This window comes from Notechis scutatus, chromosome 2 (assembly GCF_049901735.1).
Source record: "Notechis scutatus isolate UNSWTSFEM ecotype Mainland chromosome 2, rNotScu1.2, whole genome shotgun sequence".
In the NCBI taxonomy this organism is placed as follows: Eukaryota; Metazoa; Chordata; class Lepidosauria; order Squamata; family Elapidae; genus Notechis; species Notechis scutatus.
Window position 1 is genome coordinate 14,243,898 of NC_142010.1, and position 26,130 is coordinate 14,270,027.

A 26,130-nucleotide genomic window follows, 5' to 3' on the forward strand; every position below is an offset into this window, starting at 1 on the left:
GAAAGAAAAGGTTAGGACCCTAACTGCAGGACCCTCTAGTTGTGAAGGAGAGAAATGGCTCAAATGGCTGGGTGAATGTAGAAGGAATCTCAGGTGTCCCCAATGGCTCCCCACAAGTGCTCAGGGAGGACCCTGCCTGCTGGCATTCTGCTCCTCCAAAGGGGGCTTGAGGGGAAGCAGAACAAGGGGGCCTCTGAGCAGGAGGGGAGTCCAGCCCCTTCCCCTCCCTGGATCTGCCCACCCTCTTCCCGAACCAGTTCTGGCTTCTGACCTGAAGTAGCCGGGATGGTGGAACCAGAGGCAGCAGCGGGAGGAGCCTCCTATGGGGGCAGGAAAGAGGAAGAGGAAGGAAAGAAGGATTCCAGGGTTTTCCTATAAGTAAATTTTATTCTTTCATAGCAAAGCAAAGGGAAGGGATTTGGAGGAAAAGTGATGGAGATGAAGCTGCTGTGGGTTCAAAGCCAGGACAGGAGCGGGCTAGAGTGACAGGTCAGCCCAACATCCCTGGGGACAGTCTAGATCAGGTGTCACCTTCACCTTCGCCACATTAGAAGATGAAATGGTTTGGATAATAAATTAAATTTAATTTAAATTAAATTAAATTAAATTAAATTAAATTAAATTAAATTAATTAAATTAAATTAAATAAATTAAAAATTAAATTAAATTAATAATTAAATTAAATAAATTAAATTAAATTAAATTAATTAAATTAAATTAAATTAATTAAATTAAATTAAATAAATTAAAAATTATTTTATTATTTATTCTTCACCCTTCCCTCTCTCTCACAAGAAAGAGCCAAAGAAACTGGGGGTCTCAGCAGGAGAAGGTCCAGGCTGCCATCCTCCTCCTCCCCCAACCTGCCACCTTCAGCCTCCATTTCTTAGAGGTTGCAAACAGGACAAAGAGCCATCAGCCACTAAAGAAAAAAAAAATCCTTTTGTATCGGAGAGCAGGATTAATCCATGAGGGCTGCAGAAAAAGAGATGGGGAAGAAAATCAGAATATAAAGAGACATCATTAGTGTAAATTTTTCTTCCCTTTCAGACCCCCAGCCCCAAGGCAGACTCACACTGCAGGGGGCGGGGTTGAATAGGCAGGGAGGGATAGAGGGAGAAATTACCCATTTCAGGGAGGAAAAGGCTGGGAAGGACCAGGGATTCCTCCCCATTTCATTTTCAGTGGCTTCTGGGATTCTTCCTGATTTAATTAGAGGGTTAATCAAGAGGGGAGGACCCCCTCCTCCCCCTCCCTGCAAACATTTCAACAAAGAAGATGGGGCCAGGATGGGGGTGGCAGAAAAGGGGGGGATCTTGGGGTCACATGGCCAGCAATTCTGTGAATTCTCACAAGGAGAAGGGGGATCAGGAAGAACAGCCTGTCAAGGTTCCAACTAGTGAACTCAAATGAGTCTCCATGGGGTGCCAAGAAGGATCATCTCAGACTGGGGGGGCTCCAGTTTATGGCAAAGTTTTGGAAGGAGTTCATGAAGTTGATAAGATCATCATTCTCAAGGGCTTAGCTCCACCTTCCATCTGAGTACGGACGGAGCTGCAGAACGAGCTAACGCAACGATAGAACAATACTTGAGCTGCTGTGTTAATTATCAGCAATCTAGCTGGGAAGATTTCCTGCCATTTGCTGAAGTGGCCCACAATACCGCAGTGCATATTAACATGGGACCCACCCCTTTTAAAATAGCCACGGGGGTGGAATTTGTCCCCATGCCTGAATACCCCCAGGAACCCCCCTCCACAGTGAGCCTAACAGGATGGGGGGCTTGCTTACAAAATGCCTGGGGGAATGTAAACCTGGGGTGCTCCTTCCATTCCCTCCTTCCCTTCCCTTTTGCAATGCCCCAAAACTTGGAAAAATTCTGAGCAAGATTTTAACATTTTTGAGTGCTTTTGTTTTTGATTGCAATACTTTTTCAAGTCTTTGTAAGGAAAAGCTGCCCAAATTGTCAAAAATCTGCTGTATTCACAGAAAGGAGATATTTTTAAAAATATTAAAAAGAACATCTATAACTTTTAGGAGGGGCTGAGATGAGGGAAAAAGAGGTTGGATGGGTTGGATGCAGGAGGTTGGATGGGAATTGCTAGAAGGAGAAAAAGAGCCAATCAGGACCCTTCAGGGGTTGGAGGACTCAGGGGGTTCCCCTCCCCACTGATAGCTCATAATAGGTTGAATGATCTTCCCTTAAGAGCCCCTCCAAGAATAGAAGTTCCCAAAGATATTCCTCAAGGAGACCCTCTTGGCCATCTTCTGTGCTTGATGAGAGCCTCCCCTGGATGGTCTCCTCCCCACAACCTCTCCTCCAGTCCCCCAGACTCACCTTTCTTGCTCTTCAGGTAGAAGAGCCCCACAGCCAGGAAGGCCACTCCTATCACGGCCCCCATGATCCCCATCCAGAGTTTGCTCCTGGGGAAGGAGGAGCCTCACCTGAGCAGGAGGATCAGGCCCACCTTCCCCCAGGAGGATCCATTCCAGCTCCCCCCCACAGGGAGGGTCTCTCCCCCTTCTCAGGGCAGGGTGGGGTCCCCAGAGCAGGAGGGGAGGGGCTTACCCCACTGGTCGGTGATGGGGGACTCCAGGCTGGTGTGCCCCACCTTGCAAGTGTAGATGTCCCCCCGCTGGAGCTGGGTCTCCAGCATCACCTGTCTCCATTCTGGAGCTCCTCCCAAAAGGCCACGCCCTCCTCTTCCAGCAGGCTGTTCTTCAGCCACTGGACCTCAATCTCCAGGGGATAAAAGCCTGTGGAGGTGCAGAGGAGGATGGTGTTGGGGGAAGCAGGGTCCATCTTGGTGGGGGAGATGGTGACGGTGGGCTTGGCTGGTGGGAAGGAAGAGAATGAGGCCCATGAGAACCACAGGAGGACCCAGAACAGGAGACCAAGTTGGTTAGTTCAGGCCAAGATCCCTTTTCACTCCTGAATATATTCTGTCTTTTGAGTCATCTTCCAAAGTAAATTGCAGCAAGAAATTAAAAGGGATCTTGAAAGAGGGAAAAAAGTGAAATCCTTCCTGATTGGGATCAGTTGCAGTCTTCAAAAAGGAAGATTCCCCAAAGAGGCCAATCCGACAGGGATAAACGCTAGAAACACCCAGAGGTGGAAGGAAGCTTCTGCCAGATGTGGTGGAGATGGAAAGAAGTAACTCAGAAGATGGGAAGGACAAACGGAGCAGGATTCGGAGGATTCTTGGGATCTCATGGAAAATGGAACCACACTTTTAAGCAGGTGTAATACCACATTTGTTTGTTCATTTAGTACATTTAATTATTAAATTTATTTGCCAAAGTGGCCCAACTAACCCAAAGTCTTACAGACCCTCTTCTCGCTGAGACTGCCACCTGCTCTTCGGAAGTCCAGGAGAATCTCCAGAATTGGGAACTGAATATACAGAATATAGAGGAAAATTCAGAAATGGCGACAGTAGCAGCAGCAGAAGAAGAAAGATCAAAGATGGAGGAGGAGTTAGAAGAAAGAGAAACCAGTGAAATGGATCAAAAGGAACAACAAATAACACAAGAAGAAAAAGGGAGCTGAATATGAGATATTAATGATGGATAGAGGCAGGATATTGAGACGGGAATGCTGATAAATGAAATGGTTAGGGAAATACAGTACAAACTTTGAGAAATGGGAGAGAAAATATCAGAAAATGATAAATGGAGGAAGGATTAAGGGAAAAAGCCAAAGGATGATAAAAAAAATGGTAAACAAGCAAAGAAATGACGAATTAATATAAAAGAAAGACTTAGCAACAATGATTAGAAGTAGAAAAGAGAGAGACTCCACACAATGAGGTATATTTGTAGTAAAACATATATAATAGATTTTGAGATGGGATTAAGAATTAGAATAAGAAGGAATTATTTAAATGTAATAGATATGAAAATAAGAACTTATAATAGATTAAGATAGACAAATATTTATGTAAGATCTAAGTGATTAGTAGATAAAATATGGAAAAAATGTTTTATGGAGCCTGATAGAGCCTAATAGATATAACCATGTAGTGGGATAATATTTTTAATGAATTATATATTTTGTTATTTATATATACATATAAGGTGATGAGGTTATAATGTTACAAGTTTGATATTATGGGCTAAAAGAAAAGTTGAGTAAAAATGAGATGTTAGAGGGAAAGGAATATATAGAAAATAAAATATATGCAATAGTGGCAAGTGTAATAATGGGGGGACATAATAGGGGATAATATAAATTAAGATGAAATTTTGAATGCTTAATGGTATGAAACTGCTGAGCACAAGAATGATTAGTATATCTTTAATGAAATATTATATTATCTACTTGTATAAGGTTGTTCTGCATATTAATATTTGGATGGCACAAAGCAGACAGATCAACTCCACAAAGCATCCACACAAAGTCTTTTTATTGGTTCATCAGGCATCCTGTCAACTCACATTTATGATGAGGTTCTTCTTAATGTCCAATCCTTTGCATATCTGAACTGTGGTGTAGGAAGATAAGAAGGTCTCAACCCCATGATGATTCTTCCTTCTACTGTTCATTCTTAGTAAATTTGGTACATTTCTATAACAAGCAATCCTAATAGGTTTCCCTTCCTTCTGCCTCAAGAACAAAACGCAGAAGTGGTTTCCAGGTAGAAACACAGCTGGATCTTTCCTTTTCTCTGGCCCAAACAGTTCATGTCGCCCTCCCAGCCCACTCCCTCATTTCTTCCGTCCACCACCTCCAATCTTGGGGATAAAGGTATATTTCCAGTTTTGCACATCAAGAATTCTGGCTGCACTCAGCTTGTACAGTAATAAAGTTCCAATTGTTTATTTCAAGTTCCTGATCCGGTAATCCTAAAAGATCAATCTCTGGTTTTCACTAGACACAGAGAGATAAGTTACATTTACACAATTAAAAAAAAAACCTAGAAGAGATGAAAAAGACACCCCTCCCCTCCAACAGCCAATAGATAATCAGGGATCAGCACCAGACAAACAAGCAGAAAGACATCCTCCAATCAAGGAACATCCAGGAGGGAACCCTACAATCTCTGGCCGGGCATCTAAACAGGCAGCCAATCCCCCCTCTGCTTTGCACTGAGGATGTTACCTAGCTGGGTAATGAAACATCTCCAAGCGAACCAAGCACCGAGGGCCCCAACAACCCCAGAGTTTAACCCAACCTCCAGATATTCTCTTCTGTGGACTACATCTTCTTTCAAATGCCTGCCCCGGGACTACAAATCCCATCTTCCTCAGCTGACCCCAAGGTTTGTCCATTTCCCTCACCTTCCTCCTCTCCCAATCTCAATCAACTGGATTCTTTGTGGTTCATGACATCCACCTGGTACAAGCAGCTTCTCCTTCCTCCCCTCTGAACCCCCAGAAAATGGCAGTTCCCTCTTGTGGAGGGGGAACCACACATACCACCTTCCGCTGAGCGTCCAAAATTCAGGGACGGAGGGAATTTATCTGACCCAGTTACCTAGTTGGGTAATTCAATGTCTCCAAGGAAACAACCAAGCTCAGAAGCCCCCAAGAACCCCAGAGTTGAACTAAGCTCCAGATAATCTCTCCTGTTGCACTAGGATAGGATAGAATTCTTTATTGGCCAAGTGTGATTGGAAACACAAGGAATTTGTCTTTGGAGCATAAGTTCTCAGTGTACATAAAGAAAAAATTAAATACATGTATCAAAAATCACAAGATACAACACTTGGTGATAGTCATAGGTTACTAATAAGCAATCAAATCATAGTAGGGAACAAATAAAACAATGTAAATTGTAAAGATACAAGCGACACGGTTATAGTCATAAGTTGGAAGAGATGGGTAGGAAGGATAAGAACTTACTAAGGCTTTACAAAATGGTACTAATACTTCACGTGATTTTGATTTTACGCCTGTTTATACATCAAGGATTACATTAGCTTGTTTGGCTGCCGCCACACACACACGTGACTCAAGTTTAAGTGATCATCCATTCGGACTCCCAAGATCCCTCTCACAGTTACTGTTTTTGAGCCAGGTTTCCTGTAATCGGTTTTTCCTGTCCGGGTGTAACATCTTACTTTTCTCCACATTAAGTTTCATTTTGGAGGATTCAACCTTGTCTCATTTCAATCAGAAAGGCACAATATGCACACACATACAAATCTATAGAGACGTGGTGGGTCAGTTGTTAGAATGCAGTACTACAGGCTAATTGCCCACAGCCAGGAGTTCAATCCTGACTGGCTCATGGTTGATTCAGTCTTTCATCCTTTTGAGGTCCCCAATTGCTGGGGAGCATATGCTGACTTTGTAAACTGCTCAGAAAGTGTGGTAAAGCATTGTGAAGTGGTATATAGGTCTAAGTGGAATTGCTATTGCTAGTTTCTCCCAAGTGTGGATCCTTTTATGAGAAGTAAGATTACCATTGTGAACAAAACTCTCTCCACATACCATGCGTTTATATGGCTTCTCCCCTTTGTGGCTTTTTTGGGGGGGAAATAAGATTACATCTATGAACAAAGGTCTTTCCACACTCCGTGCATTTATAGGGCTTCTCCCCTGTGTGGATCCTTTCATGGGAAGTAAGTGCACTGCTCTGAGCAAAGGTCTTTCCACATTCCATGCATTTATCAGGTTTCTCCCGTGTGGAGCTTGTTGTGGCTTCTAAGTCCATTGCCATGAGTAAACGTCTTTCCACACTCCATGCATTTATATGGCTTCTCCCCTGTGTGGCTTCTTTTATGGGAAATAAGATTACCTTTTTGAGCAAAGGTCTTTCCACACACTATGCATTTATATGGCTTCTCCCCTGTGTGGATCATCTTATGAGAAATAAGATGACTTCTTTGACCAAATGACATTCGACACTCCAGGCATTTATATGGTTTCTCCCCTGTGTGGCTTCTTTTATGAGAAATAAGATAACCTTTTTGAACAAAGGTCATTCCACACTCCATGCATTTATAAGGCTTCTCCCCTGTGTGGATCCTTTCATGGGAAGTCCGTGTACTGCTATGAGCAAAGGTCTTTCCACACACTCTGCATTCATATGGTTTCTCCCCTGTGTGGATCCTTTCATGGGAAGTAAGTGTTTTGCTATGAGCAAAGGTCTTTCCACACAGTTTGCATTCATATGGTTTCTCCCCTGTGTGGATCCTTTCATGGGAAGTAAGTGTTTTGCTATGAGCAAAGGTCTTTCCACACTTCATGCATTTATACGGATTGTCCCCTCTGTGGATCCTTTTATGCATAGTAAGCGTATTGCTACGAGCAAAGGTCTTTCCACACTCCATGCATTTATACGGCTTGTCCCCTGTGTGGCTCATCTTATGGGAAATAAGATTACCCCTTTGAGCAAAGCTCTTTCCACACTCCGTGCATTTATACGGCTTCTCCCCTGTGTGGATCCTTTCATGGGAAGCCAGTGTACTGCTATGAGCAAAGGTCTTTCCACACACTCTGCATTCATATGGTTTCTCCCCAGTGTGGATCCTTTCATGGGAAGTAAGTGTTTTGCTATGAGCAAAAGTCTTACCACACACTCTGCATTCATATGGTTTCTCCCCTGTGTGGATCCTTTCGTGGGAAGTAAGTGTTTTGCTATGAGCAAAGGTCTTTCCACACTTCATGCATTTATACGGCTTGTCCCCTCTGTGGATCCTTTTATGCATGGTAAGTGTATCGCTACGAGCAAAGGTCTTTCCACACTCCGTGCATTTATATGGCTTGTCCCTTGTGTGGCTCATCTTATGGGAAATAAGATGACCTCTTTGAGCAAAGGTCTTTCCACACTCCATGCATTTATACGGCTTCTCCCCTGTGTGGATCCTTTCATGGGAAGTCAGTGTACTGCTATGAGCAAAGGTCTTTCCACACACTCTGCATTCATATGGTTTCTCCCCTGTGTGGATCCTTTCATGGCAAGTAAGTGTTTTGCTACGAGCAAAGGTCTTTCCACACACTCTGCATTCATATGGTTTTTCCCCCGTGTGGATCCTTTCATGGGAAATAAGTTCCCTGCTCCTTCTAAAACATTTTCCACATTCCAAACATTTATAAGGCTTGTCTTTTGTGTCAATCTCTTTTTGAGCTGTAAGGAAGTTATTCCCAAGAGAAAGAATGAATGTCTCATTGTAATTTTGTCCCTTGTGTCTTCTTATAACATCTTCCCCTTTGTTTTGGGTTAAATAGTGTTCATTTACTTGTACTTCAGCTTTGATTAGCTTCACACTTTTTCCAGGATATTTTTTGCTTATTTTCTCTTCTTGGGCAAGAAAGTCATGTATTGGAGCATCACTGGAAGATGAGCTTTCCAGATTCCAATTATTTGACTGGTTTCTCTCGTGGCTTTCAAATTCCATTCGAATTCCAAACTTCTCTGTTCCATCTTTAGCACTGATCACTTGGAACAGTTCATAGGAATCTTGATTCTCCTGCCCATTATTACCTTCAAAGCAAAAGGGAAATGAAAAAGATAACAAGGTTAGAGAAAAAGATGAAACTGCATGCTTATAGTGGTGTTATATAGAGAGAGGTGGTATTCAACCAGTTTGCACCACTTCCAGAGAAGCGGTAGCGATGATTAGGCGTGGGTCGCTGAACCGGTAGTAACTTCTGGCTGGCCACGCCCCTGAACCAGTTCCCTAGTCACCAGTCGCCCCACCTACCTGATGCTCACACAGCTCGCCTGCCTGCCGCTCACCCCACCCAGTCATCCTCCCTTCCTATGTGGCACGCTGGGCCCTTGTGGCTTGACTAACCTGACTTCCCCACATGGTGCCTGCACCCCAACTGAGCAGCCCTGATCTGCCTGCCCTACTCACAGGTAAGCCTGCGTCGTGCTAGGCCCTCGTCCCCACCGCCCGGGACCCTTCCGTGCGTCCGCCTCACCGCCCCTCCGCCGCCCTCTTAGCCCCGGCGCAGCAGAGAAAGCGAACGGAAAGCTGTTTGCTTTCTCCCTCCCTTTCGGGGCGCCCTCACCTGCCCCCGCCGCCACCCATGTTCTTCGAAAGGGAGGGTGGATAGTTGTTCCGGGGCTGCTGCTTTCTTCATTGTCCCACTGCTCGCTGGTCTGGAGTTTGCCCAATAAGTTCTTCCCTGAAAGGGTGTGTGTGTGTGTGTGTGAGAGAGAGAGAGAAAGAGAGAGAGAGAGAGAGACAAGGAAGGAAAGGAAGGAAGGAAGAAAGGGAGGAAGGGCATGAAGGAAAAAGGAAGAAAGGAAGAAAGAGCAAGAAAGAAAGAGAAAGGGAGAGAAAGAAATAAAGAGGAAAAAAGAAAGAGAAAGAAAGAAAAATAGGAAGGAAGAAAGAAGGGAGAGAAAGTGAAAGAGAGAAACAGCAAGAAAGAAAAAGGGAGAGATAGAGAGAAAGAGGAAGGGGGAGAAAGAAAGAAAAGAAAAAGAAGAGGGAGAAAAAAAAACTCTGTGCTATTATTTTTAATTGTTCCATTATTTATCATATGTTAATATTTTGCACTGTCCCTACACCTAGAGTGATTTTACTGCCTTTCTTTTTGCCCAGGTATTTTTCAGGGTTTACATGTCAATAGCCCAGAGCATAAATACAGGTGCGTTTAACAGAGTTGAAAGGGACTACGGAGGTCTTCTAGTCCAACCCCCTGCTCAGGCAGGAAAATTCTTGAGGATTCCAAAATCTGAATAGAGGTCCTGGGAAAGGTGTCGGAATAACAGAATAACACTTAGAAGGGACCATTGGGGGGAACTCTATACCATTTCAGAGAAATGGCTGTCCAGTCTTTTGTTAAAACCTTCCAGTGTTGGAGCACCCAGAACTTCTGGTGGCAAGCAATTCCACTGGTTAATTGTTCTCACTGTCAGGAAGTTTCTAATTACTTTTAGGTTGCTTCTCTCTCTGTTCAGTTTCCATCCTTCTGGTGCTTTGGAAAATACATTGCCCCCCACCCTCTTTCTGGCAGCTCCCTAGAACAGGGGTCCCCAACCACCGGTCCGTGGAACAAGTCCTACCGGGCCGCTGGCTTGCTGGGCGCCGCCATCTTTTTTTGATGAAAAAGTGCTTCCGGTGAGCTTTTCCGGGTAGAAAGCTCACCGGAAGCACTTTTTCATCAAAAAAAAAGATGGCGGCGCCCAGCTAATGCCGGTACCGGGCCGCGCCATAAAAAAGGTTGGGGATACCGGGCCGCGGCGTAAAAAAGGTTGGGGATCACTGCCCTAGAAGCCTGTTGCCTAGCACCCTCTTGGGCAAAGCATGTGAGCCATTTCCTCCTTTCAGTGGTCCATGAAAGTACATCTATAGTACGTAGATAATAAAGTCAAAAAAAGGTGAACAATTTTACAGAACTATAGATAAGTTGACGCTGGGTATGACAAGGAATTGTTGGGAGGGGAGGGGCCAGGCAAGGCACCCCTTGACGTGAGTGACATTGAGTTGGCCACACCTACCCAGTCACATGACCACCTGTCACATGACCACCTGTCACATGACCACCAAGCCACACCCACCCAGTCACATGACCCTGCGCCATGCCCACCAAATAAGCCAAACCCACAGAACCGGTAGTAAAAAAAATTGAATCGCACCACTGGATATAGACATAATTTTATATATTCATGAGTCATGGAAGTTTTGAATATATCTAGAAAACATCTCTTTCTTTGCAATTATCCCTATATATGCAAATCTCACTCGGAGTCAGTTTTGAGTTAAGGGATAGAATAGAGTAACGGAAGAGACCTTGGAGGTTTTCTAGTGCAACCCCCTGCTTAGGCACACCCCCACTTCAGTGCCTACACCACTTTAGACAAATGATTATCCAACATCCTCTTAAGAACTTCCAGTGTTTGAGCATTCGCAACTTCTGGAGGCAAGTTGTTCCACTGATTAATTGTTCTAACTGTCGGGAAATAAGTTGCTTCTCTCCTAGATTAGTTTCCACCCTTTCTTGTCCTGCCCTCAGGTGCTTTGGATCCACTGGTGGTCCACAAGAAAATTTTGGTGGTCCACAGAGAAATGTCACCCCCAAAGCAATTAATCCAGGCTATGCGGGAACACAAGACTGTGCTGCTTACATGGCCCGCGGGAAAACAAGGCTTGCGTAGCTTGCATCGTGAACAACACAAGGTAGTGAGGGGAGGGGGAAAGGGTGGAGGAAGGAACTTGCCTGACACGCCCCACGCGCCTGGCCATCGGGCTGCTTCTTTCCATTTCTTTCTTCTTCTGCTTTTGGCTGCGTGCAAGGAAAGCAGCAAAAGTCTTTCTTTCTCTCCCCCAAACTCCACCGGAAATGAGTCTTTGGAACCCCACAAGGCAACCTGCTCCAAGAGGCTAAGCCGGCAAAGACTCATTTCTCATGGAGTTTGGGGGAGAGAAAGAAAGACTTCTGCGGCTTCTGCTGCTTTTCTTGCATGAAGCCAAAAGTCTCTCTCTCTCTCTGAGATGGTATTCTGCGATCCCAAATAAAGAATGATCGATCAGTAGGAAAACGGGGTGTGAAATTTTCCTTCAGACTTTTTGGGGGATTTTCCCAAGGTCTCTGGTCTGCAAATTTAAAATTATGGTGGTCCCTGAGGTCCAAAAGGTTGGCAATCCCTGCTCCAGAGGACACATAAAAGCCCACCTCCTTCTTTTCAGAGTGGGGGGGGAACTTGCCCAACGTGCCCCACAGATAAGTTCAAATAGAAATGGAATACAGATAAGAAATGGCACAGAAAGCACCTAAGCAAAGAGACATTGACTCTTTCCTTCCTTGGAGCACCAGAAGGCCAGATCCTTTCCTGTTCCCTCCGAGGAGACAATATCTGATCTGTGGCTTTTTAATAAAAAAAAACTAAGTATAATTTCTCTTCTTGATTGGGGACTAGAAAACTCTTACCCAGAGAGACCACGTTCCTATGGTTTTCAAGCATGACTTCCAAATGCAGCGCTTTCTGGTCAGGATCCAGCTGAGACCATTCCTCCTCAGAGAAATACACAGCTACCTCCTCAAAGGACACCAGACCCTCCTGGACATGGAAAAAAGAACAGAACAGGAGGATTCACAAGATCTGTTCATTTTCATCATTGATTTAGACAAGAGGATAGAAGGGGAACTCATAAAATATGCAGACAAGACCAAATTGACAGGAGTACCAACACTCCAGAAGATAAGCTGGAGATATAGAAGGATCGACAAATTAGGTCCCATCTAACAAAAGGAATTCAACAGTGAGAAATGTAAGGTTCTACATTTAGGAAAGAAAAACCAAATGCATTGGCACAGAATAGGTGATACCTGGCTCAACAGTAGTAAGTGCAACAGAAAAGTAGTGGACAACCACTACATGAGTTAGCACTATGCTACAGTTGCAAACAAAAAAAAAAAAAAAAAAAAAACCAACAGAATCACAGGCAGCATTAAAAGGAATAGAATCAAGATGACATGAAGTGTTAGTACCACTTTATAATGCCTTGGTAAGACCACACTTGGAATACTGCATCCAGTATTGGTTGCCAGCTGTAAAAAAGATCTTGAGCCTCTAGAAAGAGTGCAGAGAAGAGCAACCAAAAATATTAGTTGGACCGGAGGCTAAAACATATAACAAATGGTTGCTGAAATTGGTGGTGTCTAGTTTCATGAAAAGAAGGACTAGGGGGTGACATGATAGCAGAGTTCCAAGAAACAATGGATGGAAACTATTCAAGGAGAGAACCAACCTGCAAGTAAAGAGAAATTTCCTGACACTGGAAACAATGACTTGCCTCCAGAAATTATGGATTCTCAAGCACTGGAGGTCTTTATGAAGAAACTGGACAGCCATTTTATCTGAAATGTTATAGAGCTTCCTGTCTGAGCAGGGGGCTCGACTAGAAGACCTCCAAGATCCCTACCAACTCTGTTATTCTGTTCCATTGTTCCCAAATTCCCAAAGCAGAGAGATGCACTAAATTAAATGGCTGTGTATCACACAAGTCCTAATTTTAGGTGATAAAATGGGAAAATCTGAACATTGCTTTCACTGAAGAAATATTTGGGGAAGTTTTGTCAAGTTCACTGAATCTGCAAAACCTTCAGTGCCTATCAGTAAAGTAATCCCACTTCTGGATCAAATGATCTATCGTTCTGTCTACCATTGATTGATCCAGTAGTCTGAGCCATTGGCTGAAAGGAAGAAAACAAAGAGGAGAAAATTCCCTGGGAAAGTCATTTCTCAGCTGTTGCAAAGCAGGAATGTGTGATCTCCTAATCGAGGCGCAAATCAGAGGATTGGAAATTATTTTCTAGCCCAAAGTACCATGATTACATGCTCAACATGGCCACTTCCTTTGGATTTTAATACTCTGCTTTATTTTTTAATACAATTTGCTTATTTTTGAACTACAGGTTATAAATAAGGCTTTTTAAAAATGGCAATATGGCAATGTGAGTATTTATTTATTTTTCATTAGCCTTGTCAAAGAATTACCCCCTCCCCAATGGCTCTCTAGCAGTTCCTGCCACTGTGATACACTAATTCCTATTTCTCAAAGGACTTTTAAAAAATTGGTTCTTGTAAATTCAAAGTTGGAGGAGTACCAAGCAGAACAAGATAAGCAGAGGAAGCTATGCTGGCTGACAGCAACTTGAACCTGCTATTCTGCTCTCCATGCTGTGGAAGAACACGAAAATAATCCATGACAAACAAAGGGGGGAAACAGAAAGATCGAGCCCTCTGCACACCCACTTTACTTCCTGAAGGGAGAATAGAAATCTAATATCTTTTCCCTTTCTTACTTGATTTGGAGGTACAACCGCTGTTTGATCGCCATCATAAAAACCAGGAAGCTTCATTCTTTGTTCCCCTGTAAGGATTAAATAATTTCAAAATGCATAATTAACAAAATAGGAGGAGGTGTTCTATAGAAGAGAAGAGAGAGCGAAGGGAAGACAGATGGGGAATCGGAGGATCTTCCATTACCTCCTGAGGTGTCCTGACTTGGATCTTCCCAAGGAATCCTCCTGAAAAATAGCTCCTGAGGGGGATTTGATGGGTTCTTCTTTCCCTCAGGATTTCTGATCTCCACACTGCAGCACTTCAAATAGGAGGAAGGAAGAAGCAGAAATAATGTACGTCACACGACACAAAGTAGATTCTTGTATTCAGAACACAACCTCAAAGCCCCCAATATCCATCCGTGTGGCTGACTGAGAAAAGAATGGAACAATGTCCTATCAAAATTGGAGAATTGCCTCTTATTATGAACGTGGGAGAAGTTTGGGAAGGAGGGTGAAGCATTCAAACACTTTCTCTATTTATTCCCTTCCGAGCTCCCTAAAGTCTCCCACCTGCCACTGGAGCTGCTCCTTCTGCTCCTCCGCCTGGCTCAGGAGGAAGCCTTCTGCCAGGGCCACCGCCTGGGAGCTGCTCTCTGCTCCACACTCCCGCACCCAGCCCTCCATCTCTGGGGGCAGGAGAGCCAGGAGCCGCTCCAGAACCACCAGGTCCAGCATCTGGGCTTTGCTGTGCTTTCCTGGGCTCAGCCATCGCCTGCACAAGTCATGGAGTCGGCTGCAAAGTCCTCGGGGACCCTCAGCCTCCCGGTATCGGATGGAGGTCCAGGGCTGAACTTCAGAGGGGAGGTTGGTTCCCTCCTGCAGGACCTTCTGCCCGGTTCTGGTCCAGCTCTCCCCACAGCTCCCAGGCTGAAGAACCGCGGGGCCTTTTCCGCTCCCCTCCTTGGCCAAAGGGGGTGTCTCCATCCTTCCTCTCTCCGGCAGAGCAGCTCCAAAGGGCTCCAGGGACTCTGGGGGGGTCTCCAGGGGACTCTTCCTTCATGGGACCATTTCTGGGGCTGCAGGACGGATCCCTGCTGGTCCTCCCGCTCTCTTCCTTCCTTCCTTCCTTCCTTCCTTCCTTCCTTCCTTCCTCTGCAGAGGAAATCCTGGCTTTGAAAGGCTTCCGAGGGCTTTGAGGTTCCGGATCTGGGAGGGAGAAAGAAACCGATGCCCAGGATCAGAAAGGAGGATTCAGACCTGGACCCGCTTCCCCCAACCTGCCCGCAGCCCCAAGCGGCTCCTCCCAGCACAGGGCACAGCCCCCACCCCCAGCAGGGCCGGGAAGGAGGCAGCTTGAGAGACTGCCCCCCCCGCTTCTGGAGACAGGATCAGGCCCTCTTCGCATGGATAGGGCGGCTGGGGAGCATGGGACCCGGGAAGAGCCCTCCCTCACCCGGGGCCCGTCTGGATGTCCTCTCCCCACTAGGCTCTCCCTCAGCCGCTTCCTGCGGCGGCCCAGTGATGGAGGAGAGAGAGTGCGGCGTCCTAGAGAGGCAAGGCTCAGTGATGTCACTTTGCCCTCCAGTGGCCCAATGGGGAAGCGCCTGGAGTTCCCTTCCCTTGGCGGAGGGCGCCCCTGGTGGATTCGGGGCAAAGGGCCAGGAGGGTAGAAAGGGCGGGAAAGAGGAGCGTATGGGAGGGGGAAGGGAGAGGGAAGGGATGATGGGCTTGGGAGTAGCAGGGGAGGCGGGAGGGAGGCCGGGAGGCTCCGGCGCGGAGGAGGGGAAGCGGGCGAGGAAGCCGAGGGAGGAGGAGGAGATTCCGGGTCTTTCGCCTCAGGGAGACTCGCAGGACGGAGCCGCCGCTTCTCTGCGCCCGCCGCCCGAGGCAGGAGGAGCCCTTGGGCCGCCCCGGAGAAACGGGGAGTCCGACCGCCTCCCTGGAAGCCCCTCCAGGCCGGATCCCCCTCGGAGGTTTCGCCCCACTGGTCCCCTTTTCCCTCCCAGAGGGACCGACCGGGGCCCCTTCCCCGAAACCGGCAGGCAGGACGGAGGAAGGGAGGGAAGGGGTTGGAGAGACTATATATACATATATACACTTAAATATATTAGGAGATTTCAATATATTCCGTTTTCAGTCATAACTTGTAAGCCGTCCAGAGTTTCCTTGTAGGGGAGACACCATAGAACAGGACAACAGAAGGGACCCTGGAGGTCATCTAGTCCAACCCCCTCCTCAGGCAGGAATCCCTTCAGACCGTTTCAGACAAGATGGGCACCATGAAAAATGTAACATACTGTACATAAAGGCAAATATGCCTCCGTCTCTCTCTCATCCTTGGGGGGTGGTGGTATGGGGAGGGGAAACAATGGGGACATCCAAACGGATCCTTCTGGGGTCTCCCAGCCCCTCCCTCTCCTCAACCCCCATTTTCTCTGGTTACCCCCAACTTTTCCCCTCCCCCTAATCTTCAGCCCTTCTAGGATTTGGGGTAGAATTGGGGCTCCCTCCCCCCCAAAAAAATCACACACACCCCAAGACCACCTCAAAGGGAGGGTCTCCTCCCCCTTCACAACAGGGTAGATCTGGGGGGGCAATTGAGGGGAGAAACTCAGAACTCCCCCCATTCATCAGTCGTCCCACCCTACCCCCGTGGCTCTCCTCCCCCTCCCAGGTCCTGATCGGGTGGTGGAGGATTATGGGGAAGGGACCGAGGCTCAAATCCTGGCTGACCTTCACAGCCTCGGGGGGGGGGGAGTGAAGTTTCTGAAGCTGCAAAAATTTTATTTTTATCCTACTTTTGGTGGCGTTTGTGGATTCAGCTCTGAAGATGCCTCGATTTCCTTCTTTCGCTTTCCTCCTCCTTCCTCTTTCCAGGCAACCGACTTGGGGGGCTCCGGATACGGGTCTAAGACCCACGCCCACCCAGTCACCGGTGGGGGAGGACGATGGGGGTCCCACTGCGTCTCATCTCCATTCGGCCGCCTTCCCACGACCTCCCCCTCCCCTCCACGGTCACTAGGAAGGGAGACGGCGGCGCCTCTTCGTCCCCCTGAGCGAAGTGGGGCGAGGGTGGGAGCAGAGACCAGCGGAGATCGAGGCTTCTCAGGCTCCCGCCTCTCTTGCCTGCGATCCCTTTCCCCATTTACGGGGGTCTCTCAGCCCCCTTTTCCCACCAGGATCCTTGACGGCCCCTCCCAGCCCTTCTCCCCCAGAATAGCCCCCTCCTTACCGGGGGTCTCCTTCCCCCTTTGATTTCACGGGATCCGGCCCAGCGCCCCCACCAGCAGCATCAGGGGGAGCCCAGCAGAGCCCATGGATGCCGCCCCACAAGCGCCCCCAAAGAGAGGGGAGGAAGACGCGGAGGCTCCCGGCCCCAGAGGCGGAATCGGGGGTGGGGGAGGTCTGGATGGGGGGGGGCGTCTTCTTCGGATTTCGGAATTGGGAAGACCCCGGAAAGCGGAAGGACCAATGGGAATCCTCCCTTCTGTAGCGTCATCGGTCTCCGGGCAGAGTCTCCCAAGAGAAGATCGTTCCGAGCACTGAGAGAGAAGCGGAGAAATGGGGGATCTTTTCAATCCTGGGGGACTGCGGCTCCAGGGGGTTCATGTCAACCCTGGAGGGAAGTGTGGACTTCCTTTGCCCTCCCCTCAATCCGGCGTGGAGTGGGTCTGCGGTGGATGAGAGAAGGGGAGGCGCAGCCCCACAGCCAGCGAGGACTTGGGGGTTGATGGTGGAGTCCTCGGACGCCTTCACACACACACACACACACACACACGGTGGGAGAGTCCCTCCCCCAATCACATGGGGTCACTGTCCTCCCCTCCCCCTCCCGGGATCTTCTGCCTTTGGCTCCCTTCCTGGCAAAGGGGCTGCCGGAGGGCCGGTTTCACCCCCAGCGCTGTGGGGTTTTCTGACCCACCGCAAATAGTAGGTCGGTTTTTGGTTCAAGAAGGGCGGTTGTGATCTGAACTGGAGTGGGTGGGTGGGTGGGAATAAGAGGGGGGAGGGGCCTCTCCCTCCCTCCCTGACAACCTATTCTCCCAAAGTTCCAGAAGGCAGGAGGAGAAAGAAGGCAAGGAAACTGACCAAGGAGAGATTCCCTTCCTGACCGGGAGAGTTTGGGACCTGAACTGACATCTAGTCCACCCCTCCCTGCCCACAGAGGAAAGTCTACTTGAGAATCGTGAAGAGAGCAAAGAAAGTGGAGGGTCCCCGCAGGGCCTGCCCTGACCGCCCCTCCCTTGAACTACGCCCCCCCCTCTTTCTGCCTCTGAAAGACCTCCTCCTCCTTCAGGTGAAGTCACAAAGGACTCTGCCCAGAGACCGATGACGCTAGAGTAGGGAGTATTCCCATTGGTGCTTCAGCTCATCCTGGCTCCTCCCAGCTCAAAAGTCCGAGAAAAACGTACCCTCCGCCTGGCACACACAATCGTGTTCATTAAATGTGAAGGTTGTGCAGTGAGAAATTGGGGGCCACAAACAGACACCCCCACAACCCGAAGGGAAGCCCCGGAAACCCCTCCGCTAAACAAGGGAGAGGCGCCGCTTCGTTTCGGGGGAGTGAAGGGATTGGAGCATAAACAGAGTGCATATACAGTGTGTGTCTGGCCCAATCTTAGATTTCCTTGCTGAACCCCAATGTAACTTATGCTGAGTTGGGAGATGAGCCAACTGCAGAGATAAAAACTTCTGGGCGAACAGCCAACATAAGCGTAGCAAAGTAACTAACTTAGAATGTATTTTTCCCAGTAACTTAAAATGTGAGAAACGAAGGTTTGAGCTAAAATGTATTTCTGTAAGGTCTCTTTGTTTGTAGAGGCGCTGAGAAAGTCATGAACTTTGCTTGATATGAAATATTGTTTCCATAGCAATGACGGTCTTTGCTAGCTGTGTAATCTATAAAAGTTCAAGAAAAAGTGTTTGCGCGCGCCTGTTTTTCTCTCTCTGCCTTGCTGTTTTAAGGTGGGAGACTGAAAGGTTGCCCAGTTTTTCCTTTCTGATATCAGAAAATAAAACTGATTATCAGTATCCTCGTGTTCACAGTTTCATTGGATTTATTAGATTCTGAGCTGCAGTCGAAAAGCCTTACAGGAAAAAAAGGCGATTTCCCTACTTGAGAGACGCGTCAGGAAAAGATTGAATGTGGGGGAATCGCGCAGCTGCTGCCCAAAGGAAGCAGGAGACAAACTTGCAGTTTTATATCAATATAAATGTATTTAACGTTAGCAGCAGAGAAGACAGTCAGGAACATCCTGAGGTAAATCTCAAACAGTCCAGAGAAGAAAAAGGTGGGGAAAAGGGAAACACCCCATTTTCACCCACAGCAACCAATCAGAGTGCAGGTCTCCTCAGACGGGAGCCCTCCCTCACTCAGCCACAATGGCGTGTTTGGGACCTTTGTGCGCTTTTCTTCTTCAGCCATTAAATGGGATATCTTCACATTTAAAGGGTTCAAAAGGAAAAGACCCAAAATGACTTTGCTTTTGTCCATTAGATTGAATTGTCAGGCTGGAATGTTTTTTTTTTTTAATCTTGCACTGGGCTAAAAAGAAGTAATCTTTCCCCCTCTTTTTTCTCTTGTACCTCAGACTTTCTTTCCCCCTCTTTCTCCTTCCCTTAATTTCCAATTTCTATTTTTCTGTGTGTTTTGTATAATAAATAAATAAGATCTTGAGACTCTAGAAAGAGTGCAGAGAAAAGCAATAAAGATGGAGGGTAAAATATATTTTTTAAAAACAGTTGCTGGAACTGGGTGTGTCTGGTCTGAGGAAAAGAAGAACGAGTGGAGAAATGGTGGCATCTTCCAATATCTCAGGGATTTCCACAAAGAAGATTTCTTTTTTCTCCCCTCTAAATAAATATAGAAGCGGACCTAATGAAAGAGGCTTCCCCATTGGGCCACTGGAGGGCAGAGGCTGCGGTGAAGGAAGCGACATCACGGAGCCTTGCCTCTCTAGGACGCACACTCGTTCTCCTTAACCCCTGGGGCGCAGCAGGAGGCGGAGAGGCTGCAGCGGAATTTGCGGCGGGACATACAGCCGTGCCCCGGGTGAGGGGAGTGGCTCTTCCCGGGTCCCATGCTCCCCAGCCGCCCTCTACATGCCAAGTGGGGAGAGGGGAGGGCGGGGCTTCCGGAGGCCCAGCAGGAGAGGAGGGAAGCCGGGCGAGGAGAAGGAGGCAGGAGGGGGAGAGAAGGAGGGGAGGGGCGGCCTCTCCAGCTGCCTCCTTCCCGACCCTGCTTGACGGGGCGGGCTGGGCCCTGCACTGGGATGAGCTGCTTGGGGCTGCGGGCAGGTTGGGGGAAGTGGGTACAGGGGCTGAATCCCCCTTTCTGATCCTGGGCGTTGGTTTTTCTCTCCATCCCAGATCCAGAACCTTGGCAGGCAGGCAAGCCAGGATTTCCTCTGCGGGGGAAGGAAGAAAAGAAGGAAGAGAGTGGGAGGACCGGCAGGCATCCGTCTTGCGGCCCCAGAAATGGTCCCGTGAAGGAAGAGGCCCCTGGAGACACCCCAGAGTCCCTGGAGCCCTTTGGAGCTGCTCTGCTGGAGACAGGAAGGATGGAGACACCCTTTTTGCCTAAGGAGCAGAGGGGAAAAGCCCCCGCGGCTCTTCAGCCTGGGAGCTGTGGGGTGAGCTGGACCAGAACCGGGCAGAAGGTCCTGCAGGAGGGAACCATCCTCCCTTCAGAAGTTCCACCCTGGACCTCCATCCAATGCAGGGAGACTGAGGGTCCCCGAGGACTTTGCAGCCGACTCCATGACTTGTGCAGACGATGGCTGAGCCCAGGAAAGCACAGCAAAGCCCAGATGCTGGACCTGGTGGTTCTGGAGCAGCTCCTGGCTCTCCTGCCCGCAGAGATGGAGGGCTGGGTGCGGGAGTGTGGAGCAGAGAGCAGCTCCCAGGCGGTGGCCCTGGCGGAAGGCTTCCTCCTGAGCCAGGCGGAGGAGCAGAAGGAGCAGCTCCAGTGGCAGGTGGGAGGCTTTAGGGAGCTCGGAAGGGAATAAATAAAGAGTGTTTGAATGCTTTGCTCTCCTTCCCAAACTTCTCCCACGTTCATATTATGTGGCAATTCTCCAATTCTGATAGGATATTGTTGCATTGTTTTCTCACTCAGCCATATGGATGGATTTTGAGGGCCTTGAGGTTGTGTTCCAAATATAGGAATTCACTTTATATCTTATGAAGTACATTAATTCTGCTTCTTCCTTCCTTCCTCCTATTGGAAGTGCTGCTCTGTGCAGATCAGAAATGCTGAGGAAAAGAAGAACACATCAAATGCCCCTCAGGAGCTATTTTTCAGGAGGATCTCTTGGGAAGATCTAAGTCAGGACACCTCAGGAGGTAACGGAAGATCCTCCAATTCCCCATCTGTCTTGCCTTCGCTCTTTCTTCTCTCCTATAGAATACTTCCTCCTATTTTGCTAATTATGCATTTTGAAATTATTTATTCCTTACAGAGAAACAAAGAATGAAGCTTTCTGGTTTTTATGAGGGAGATCAAACAGCAGTTGAACCTCCAAATCAAGTAAGAAAGGTTAAAAGAAATTAGATTTGTATTCTGCCTTCAGGAAGTGAAGTGGTTGTGCAGAGGTCTCTCTCCTTCTATTTCCCCCCCTTGTTTAGCTTGGATTATTTTTGTGTTCTTCCACAACATGAAGGGCAGAATAGCAGGTTCAAGTTGCTGTCAGCCAGAATAGCTTCCTCTGGTTATCTTGTTCTGCTAGGTTCTCCTCCAACTATGAGTTTACAAGAACCAATTTTAAAAAAATCTTTTTTTAAAAAAGTAGGAATGAACGTATCACAGTGGCAGGATCTGCTATAGACCCATTTTTTTGGTAATTCTTTGACTCAGAATTGTGCAAGGCTAATGAAAAATAAATAAATACATTGCCACATTACCATTTTTAAAAAGCCTTATTTATAACCTGTAGTTCAAAAATAAGCAAATCGTATTAAAAAATAAAGCAGACTATTAAAATCCAAGGGGAGTGTCCGTGTTGGGCATGGTACTTTGGGCTAGAAAATAATTTCCAATCCTCTGATTTGCACCTCGATTCGGAGATTCTTTTGGGGTTTTTTTTTTTTTTGTGCAATTGTAGCATAGTGCTTACTCACATTTAAGTGGTTGTCCATTAGGACTCCAAGATCCCTGTTGCACTTTTGTTGAGCCAGGTATCACCTATTCTATGCCAGTGCATTTGGTTTTTCTTTCCTAAATGTAGAACATTTCTCACTGTTGATTTCATTTTGCTAGTTGGGGCCCAATCTGTCGATCCTTCTATATCTCAAGCTTCTCTTCTGGAGTGTTGGTATTCCAGTCAATCTGGTCTTGTCTGCAAATTTGATGAGTACCCCTTCTATCCTCTTGTCTAAATCAATGATAAAGATGAACAGATCTTTCAAATCCTCCTGTTCTGTTTTTTTTCCTTGTCCAGAATGGTCTTGTGTCCTTCGAGGAGGTGGCTGTGTATTTCTCTGAGGAGGAATGGTCTCAGCTGGATCCTGACCAGAAAGCGCTGCATTCGGAAGTCATGCTTGAAAACCATAGGAACGTGGTCTCTCTGGGTAAGAGTTTTCTAGTCCCCAATCAGAGAGTTCAAGAAGAGAGATTATAGTTAGTTTTTTTATTTAAAAACCACTAATCAGATATTGTTTCCTGGGAGGTAGAAGGAAAGAATGTGGCCTTCTGGTGCTCCAAGGAAGGAAAGAGTCAATGTATCGTTGCTTATCTGTGAAGGCTGAAAAAAAACGTGGTGTGCTTTTATGTGTCCTCTGGAGGTCGTGTGAGAGGAGTGTGTTGTCATTTGTCCTCTGAAATCTCCCCAAATTGTGTGAGAACAGAACTTTCATGCTCAGCCCATGGAAGAGCATTCTCCCAATCCAATTCAAGAACAAAGGCCTCATGCAGTGTGTCTCAGAGCATACTAGGGTACAGGTAATCCCCGAGCGACAACAGTTCACTTAGCGACCATTCCAAGTTATGATCTGCCCTCTTCCAAGTACTTGAGACCCAGTTCCCTTTTCGTTTTCAAAGACTTTTGCGCTGGATCTCGTGCAGTCCTCCGTTTTTAAAAACACAGGCCTAAAGTACTGCAGTGTGAGATCGCACAAGATTAGCAGCCTGAGATCTTGCACTACTGGTCTTGTGTGATCCTGTACTAAAGTACTTTAGGCCTCTATTCTCTGCGAACTGATGCATGTACCAGATCTGGCCAAAGAGCCCTTGCGAGCCTATGGGACTTTGGGGCAGTGAAATAGCCATTCTTGAAGCATCCCAACCTTTCCAGCCTCAGCATGAAGAGCGTTTACAAGGCAATGGGACGCTTTAAGCAAGGGATTTATCTCCAAAATCTCATCGCTGGGATCGAGGAACAGGCCGAGTGGGGGTCCCGCCTGCCAGACAGACAGCGTGGAGCAGATGCTCCAAGGTACACCAAGGAAGAAGGAGCTTGTTTCAAAATTGCTTCAGTTTTCACAGGTCTCTGCTGAAATTAAGCCACCCCAAAAAATCTTAAGTTCTCCTAATTCCTCCTTGGATGTTTCCCCTGATTATTCCTTAACTGAGTAAGATTTGCACATATATATAGATAATTGTAAAGAAAGAGATGTTTTCTAGATATTTTCAAAGTTTTCATGATTCATGAATATAGAAATCATCATGTCTTTCTCATACCACTGTAGGTATGCAAACATACAACCTAATGGAATTTTGGGGAAATTCAGAAGGAAATTCACTTGACTTTGTACACTTTGATCTTTTTCTCTAACCTTGTTATCATTTTCATTTCCCTTTTGCTCTGAAGGTAATAATGGGCAGGAAAATCAAGATTCCTGTGAACTGTTCCAAGTGATCAGTGCTAAAAATGAAATGGAGAAGTTTGAAATTCAAATGGAATTCGAAAGCCATGAGAAAAACCAGTCAAAGAATTGCAACCAGGAAAGCTCATTTTCCACTGTTGCTCCGATGCAAGACTTTCTTGCCCAGGAAGAGAAAATAAGGAAAAAATATACTGGGGAAAGTGTGAAGCTAATCAAAGCTGAAGTACAAGTAAATGAACACTATTTAACGCAAAACCAAGGAGAAGATGCTATAAGAAGACACAACGGACAAAATTACAATGGGACATTCATTCTTTCTCTTGGGAATAACTTCCTTACATCTCAAAAAGTGATTGAAACAAAAGAGAAGCCTTATAAATGTTTGGAATGTGCAAAATGTTTTAGGACAAGTGGGCACCTTACTATCCATAAAAGGATCCACACAGGGGAGAAACCATTTAAATGCATGGAGTGTGGGAAGACCTTTGCTCAAAGAGGTCATCTTATTTCCCATAAGATGATCCATACAGGGGAGAAGCCGTATAAATGCATGGAGTGTGGGAAGACCTTTGCTCATAGTAGTGGCCTTAGAAACCACAAAAAGGTCCACACAGGAGAGAAACCATTTAAATGCATGGAGTGTGGAAAGACGTTTACTCGTGGCAGTGGACTTAGAAGCCACAAAAAGCTCCACACAGGAGAGAAGCCTTATAAATGTTTGGAATGTGGAAAATGTTTTAGAACAAGCAGGCAACTTACTATCCATAAAAGGATCCACACGGGGGAGAAACCATATAAATGCATGGAGTGTGGAAATACATTTGCTCAAAGTGGTCATCTTATTTCCCATAAAATGATCCACACAGGGGAGAAGCCGTATATATGCATAGAGTGTGGAAAGACCTTTGCTCATAGTAGTGGCCTTAGAAGCCACAAAAAGCTCCACACAGGAGAGAAACCATTTAAATGCATGGAGTGTGGAAAGATGTTTACTCATGGCAGTGGACTTAGAAACCACAAAAACTTCCACACAGGAGAGAAACCATTTAAATGCATGGAATGTGGAAAATGTTTTAGAACAAACAGGCAACTTACTATCCATAAAAGGATCCACACAGGGGAGAAACCATATAAATGCATGGAGTGTGGAAAGACCTTTACTCTGAGCAGTACACTTACTTCCCATAAGATGATCCACACAGGGGAGAAACCATATAAATGCATGGAGTGTGGAAAGACTTTTACTCTGAGCAGTACACTTACGTCCCATAAAAGGATTCACACAGGGGAGAAGCCATATAAATGCATGGAGTGTGAAAACACATTTGCTCGGAGCAGTGACCTTAGAAGCCACAAAAAGCTTCACACAGGTGAGAAACCATTTAAATGCATGGAGTGTGGAAAGGCGTTTACTCATAGCAGTGGACTCAGAAGCCACAAAAAGCTCCACACAGGAGAGAAGCCTTATAAATGTTTGGAATGTGGAAAATGTTTTAGAACAAGCAGGCAACTTACTATCCATAAAAGGATCCACACAGGGGAGAAACCATATAAATGCATGGAGTGTGGAAAGACCTTTACTCGGAGCAGTACACTTAGTTCTCATAAGATGATCCACACAGGGGAGAAGCCGTATAAATGCATGGAGTGTGGAAAGTCCTTTGCTCAAAGAGGTCATTTTATTTCCCATAAGATGATCCACACAGGGGAGAAGCCATTTAAGTGCATGGAGTGTGGAAAGACATTTACTCATGGCAGTGGACTTACTATCCATAAAAGGATCCACACAGGGGAGAAACCATATGAATGCATAGAGTGTGGAAAGACCTTTGCACGAAGAGGTCATCTTATTTCCCATAAGATGATCCACACGGGGGATAAGCCGTATAAGTGCATGGAATGTGGAAAGTCCTTTGCTCAAAGAGGTCATCTTATTTCCCATAAGATTATCCATACAGGTGAGAAGCCATATAAATGCATGGAATGTGGAAAGACCTTTGCTGAAAAACGTAATCTTATTTCCCATAAGATGGTCCACACAGGGGAGAAACCATATAAATGCATGGAGTGTGGAAAGACTTTTACTCGAAGAACTCATCTTATTTCTCATAAGATGATCCACACAGGGGAGAAACCGTATAAATGCATGGAGTGTGGCAGTGGAGTTAGAAGCCACAAAGAGCTCCACACAGGAGAGAAGCCATATAAATGCATGGAATGTGGAAAGACCTTTGCTCATAGTTGAAATCTTATTTCCCACTAGAAATTAGGTGACAAAAGATTATTATGTAAGAATTAAATACATAGAGTGTTGACAATTAGAAACATGTTGATATAATTAATAGAACTATAAATAAGCTAAATTCAGTTAAAATTATTTTGTTACACTATCATCATTGTAACTAGTATATCTGTTGATATTTCTGTTTGTTTTTTCTTGTACTTTTTTGTGTATGATATGCTCTGAAAATATACTGTATTCAAAATGTTTATGAATAAAAATAAAATATATACTCAAATATAGTAAAATAAATGCATGGAATGTGGAAAGTGTTTTGCTCAGAATGGTCATCTTGTCATAAAAGGATCCACGCTCGGGATAAACTATATAGCAAC

General features: G+C 46.3%; 3 protein-coding genes, 1 long non-coding RNA gene and 1 pseudogene across 5 annotated transcripts in view; 2 read left to right on the forward strand and 3 right to left on the reverse strand.

Annotated features, from left to right (window-relative positions):
- LOC113427630 (uncharacterized) overlaps positions 1 to 26,130 on the reverse strand; it is a 182,353-nt gene that overhangs the window by 30,199 nt on the left and 126,024 nt on the right. The gene's annotated exons all lie outside the window — the stretch shown is intronic.
- Positions 1 to 26,130, reverse strand: part of LOC113427353 (uncharacterized) — a 256,359-nt gene that overhangs the window by 12,385 nt on the left and 217,844 nt on the right. The window contains 3 exon segments of the mRNA XM_087953560.1: positions 6,490 to 6,623; positions 6,625 to 8,431; positions 11,833 to 11,962. Of these exon segments, the coding sequence (XP_087809686.1) occupies positions 6,490 to 6,623; positions 6,625 to 8,431; positions 11,833 to 11,962 (2,071 nt within the window).
- LOC148131800 (class II histocompatibility antigen, B-L beta chain-like) lies at positions 2,034 to 2,833 on the reverse strand. The gene is made up of 4 exons (XM_087958848.1): positions 2,661 to 2,833; positions 2,570 to 2,598; positions 2,339 to 2,440; positions 2,034 to 2,101 (listed from the first exon to the last, which is right to left on the reverse strand). Exons 1-4 carry the CDS (start codon positions 2,801 to 2,803, stop codon positions 2,034 to 2,036), a joined length of 342 nt encoding a protein of 113 aa, XP_087814974.1. The 5' UTR covers positions 2,804 to 2,833.
- LOC148131801 (uncharacterized) overlaps positions 4,490 to 26,130 on the forward strand; it is a 29,971-nt gene continuing 8,330 nt past the window's right edge. Inside the window, exon 1 of the long non-coding RNA XR_015747163.1 lies at positions 4,490 to 4,589. This is a non-coding gene — a long non-coding RNA (uncharacterized LOC148131801). The remainder of the gene's footprint in view (positions 4,590 to 26,130) is intronic.
- LOC148131802 (uncharacterized) lies at positions 20,695 to 25,656 on the forward strand (annotated as a pseudogene). Its single transcript, XR_015747137.1, has 4 exons — positions 20,695 to 21,036; positions 21,153 to 21,220; positions 22,131 to 22,260; positions 23,499 to 25,656. The product of XR_015747137.1 is annotated as an uncharacterized LOC148131802 (transcript).

What these genes read in the sequence shown, in the direction of transcription:
- LOC148131800 (XM_087958848.1), bottom strand. Translation starts at nt 2,803, where the DNA reads ATGGACCCTGCTTCCCCCAACACCATCCTCCTCTGCACCTCCACAGGC. An exon ending in GAGCTCCAGAATGGAGACAG is followed by an intron (nt 2,599 to 2,660) that starts GTGATGCTGGAG and finishes GGGGCACACCAG; the next exon opens with CCTGGAGTCCCCCATCACCG. An exon ending in CCCCATCACCGACCAGTGGG is followed by an intron (nt 2,441 to 2,569) that starts GTAAGCCCCTCC and finishes TGCTCAGGTGAG; the next exon opens with GCTCCTCCTTCCCCAGGAGC.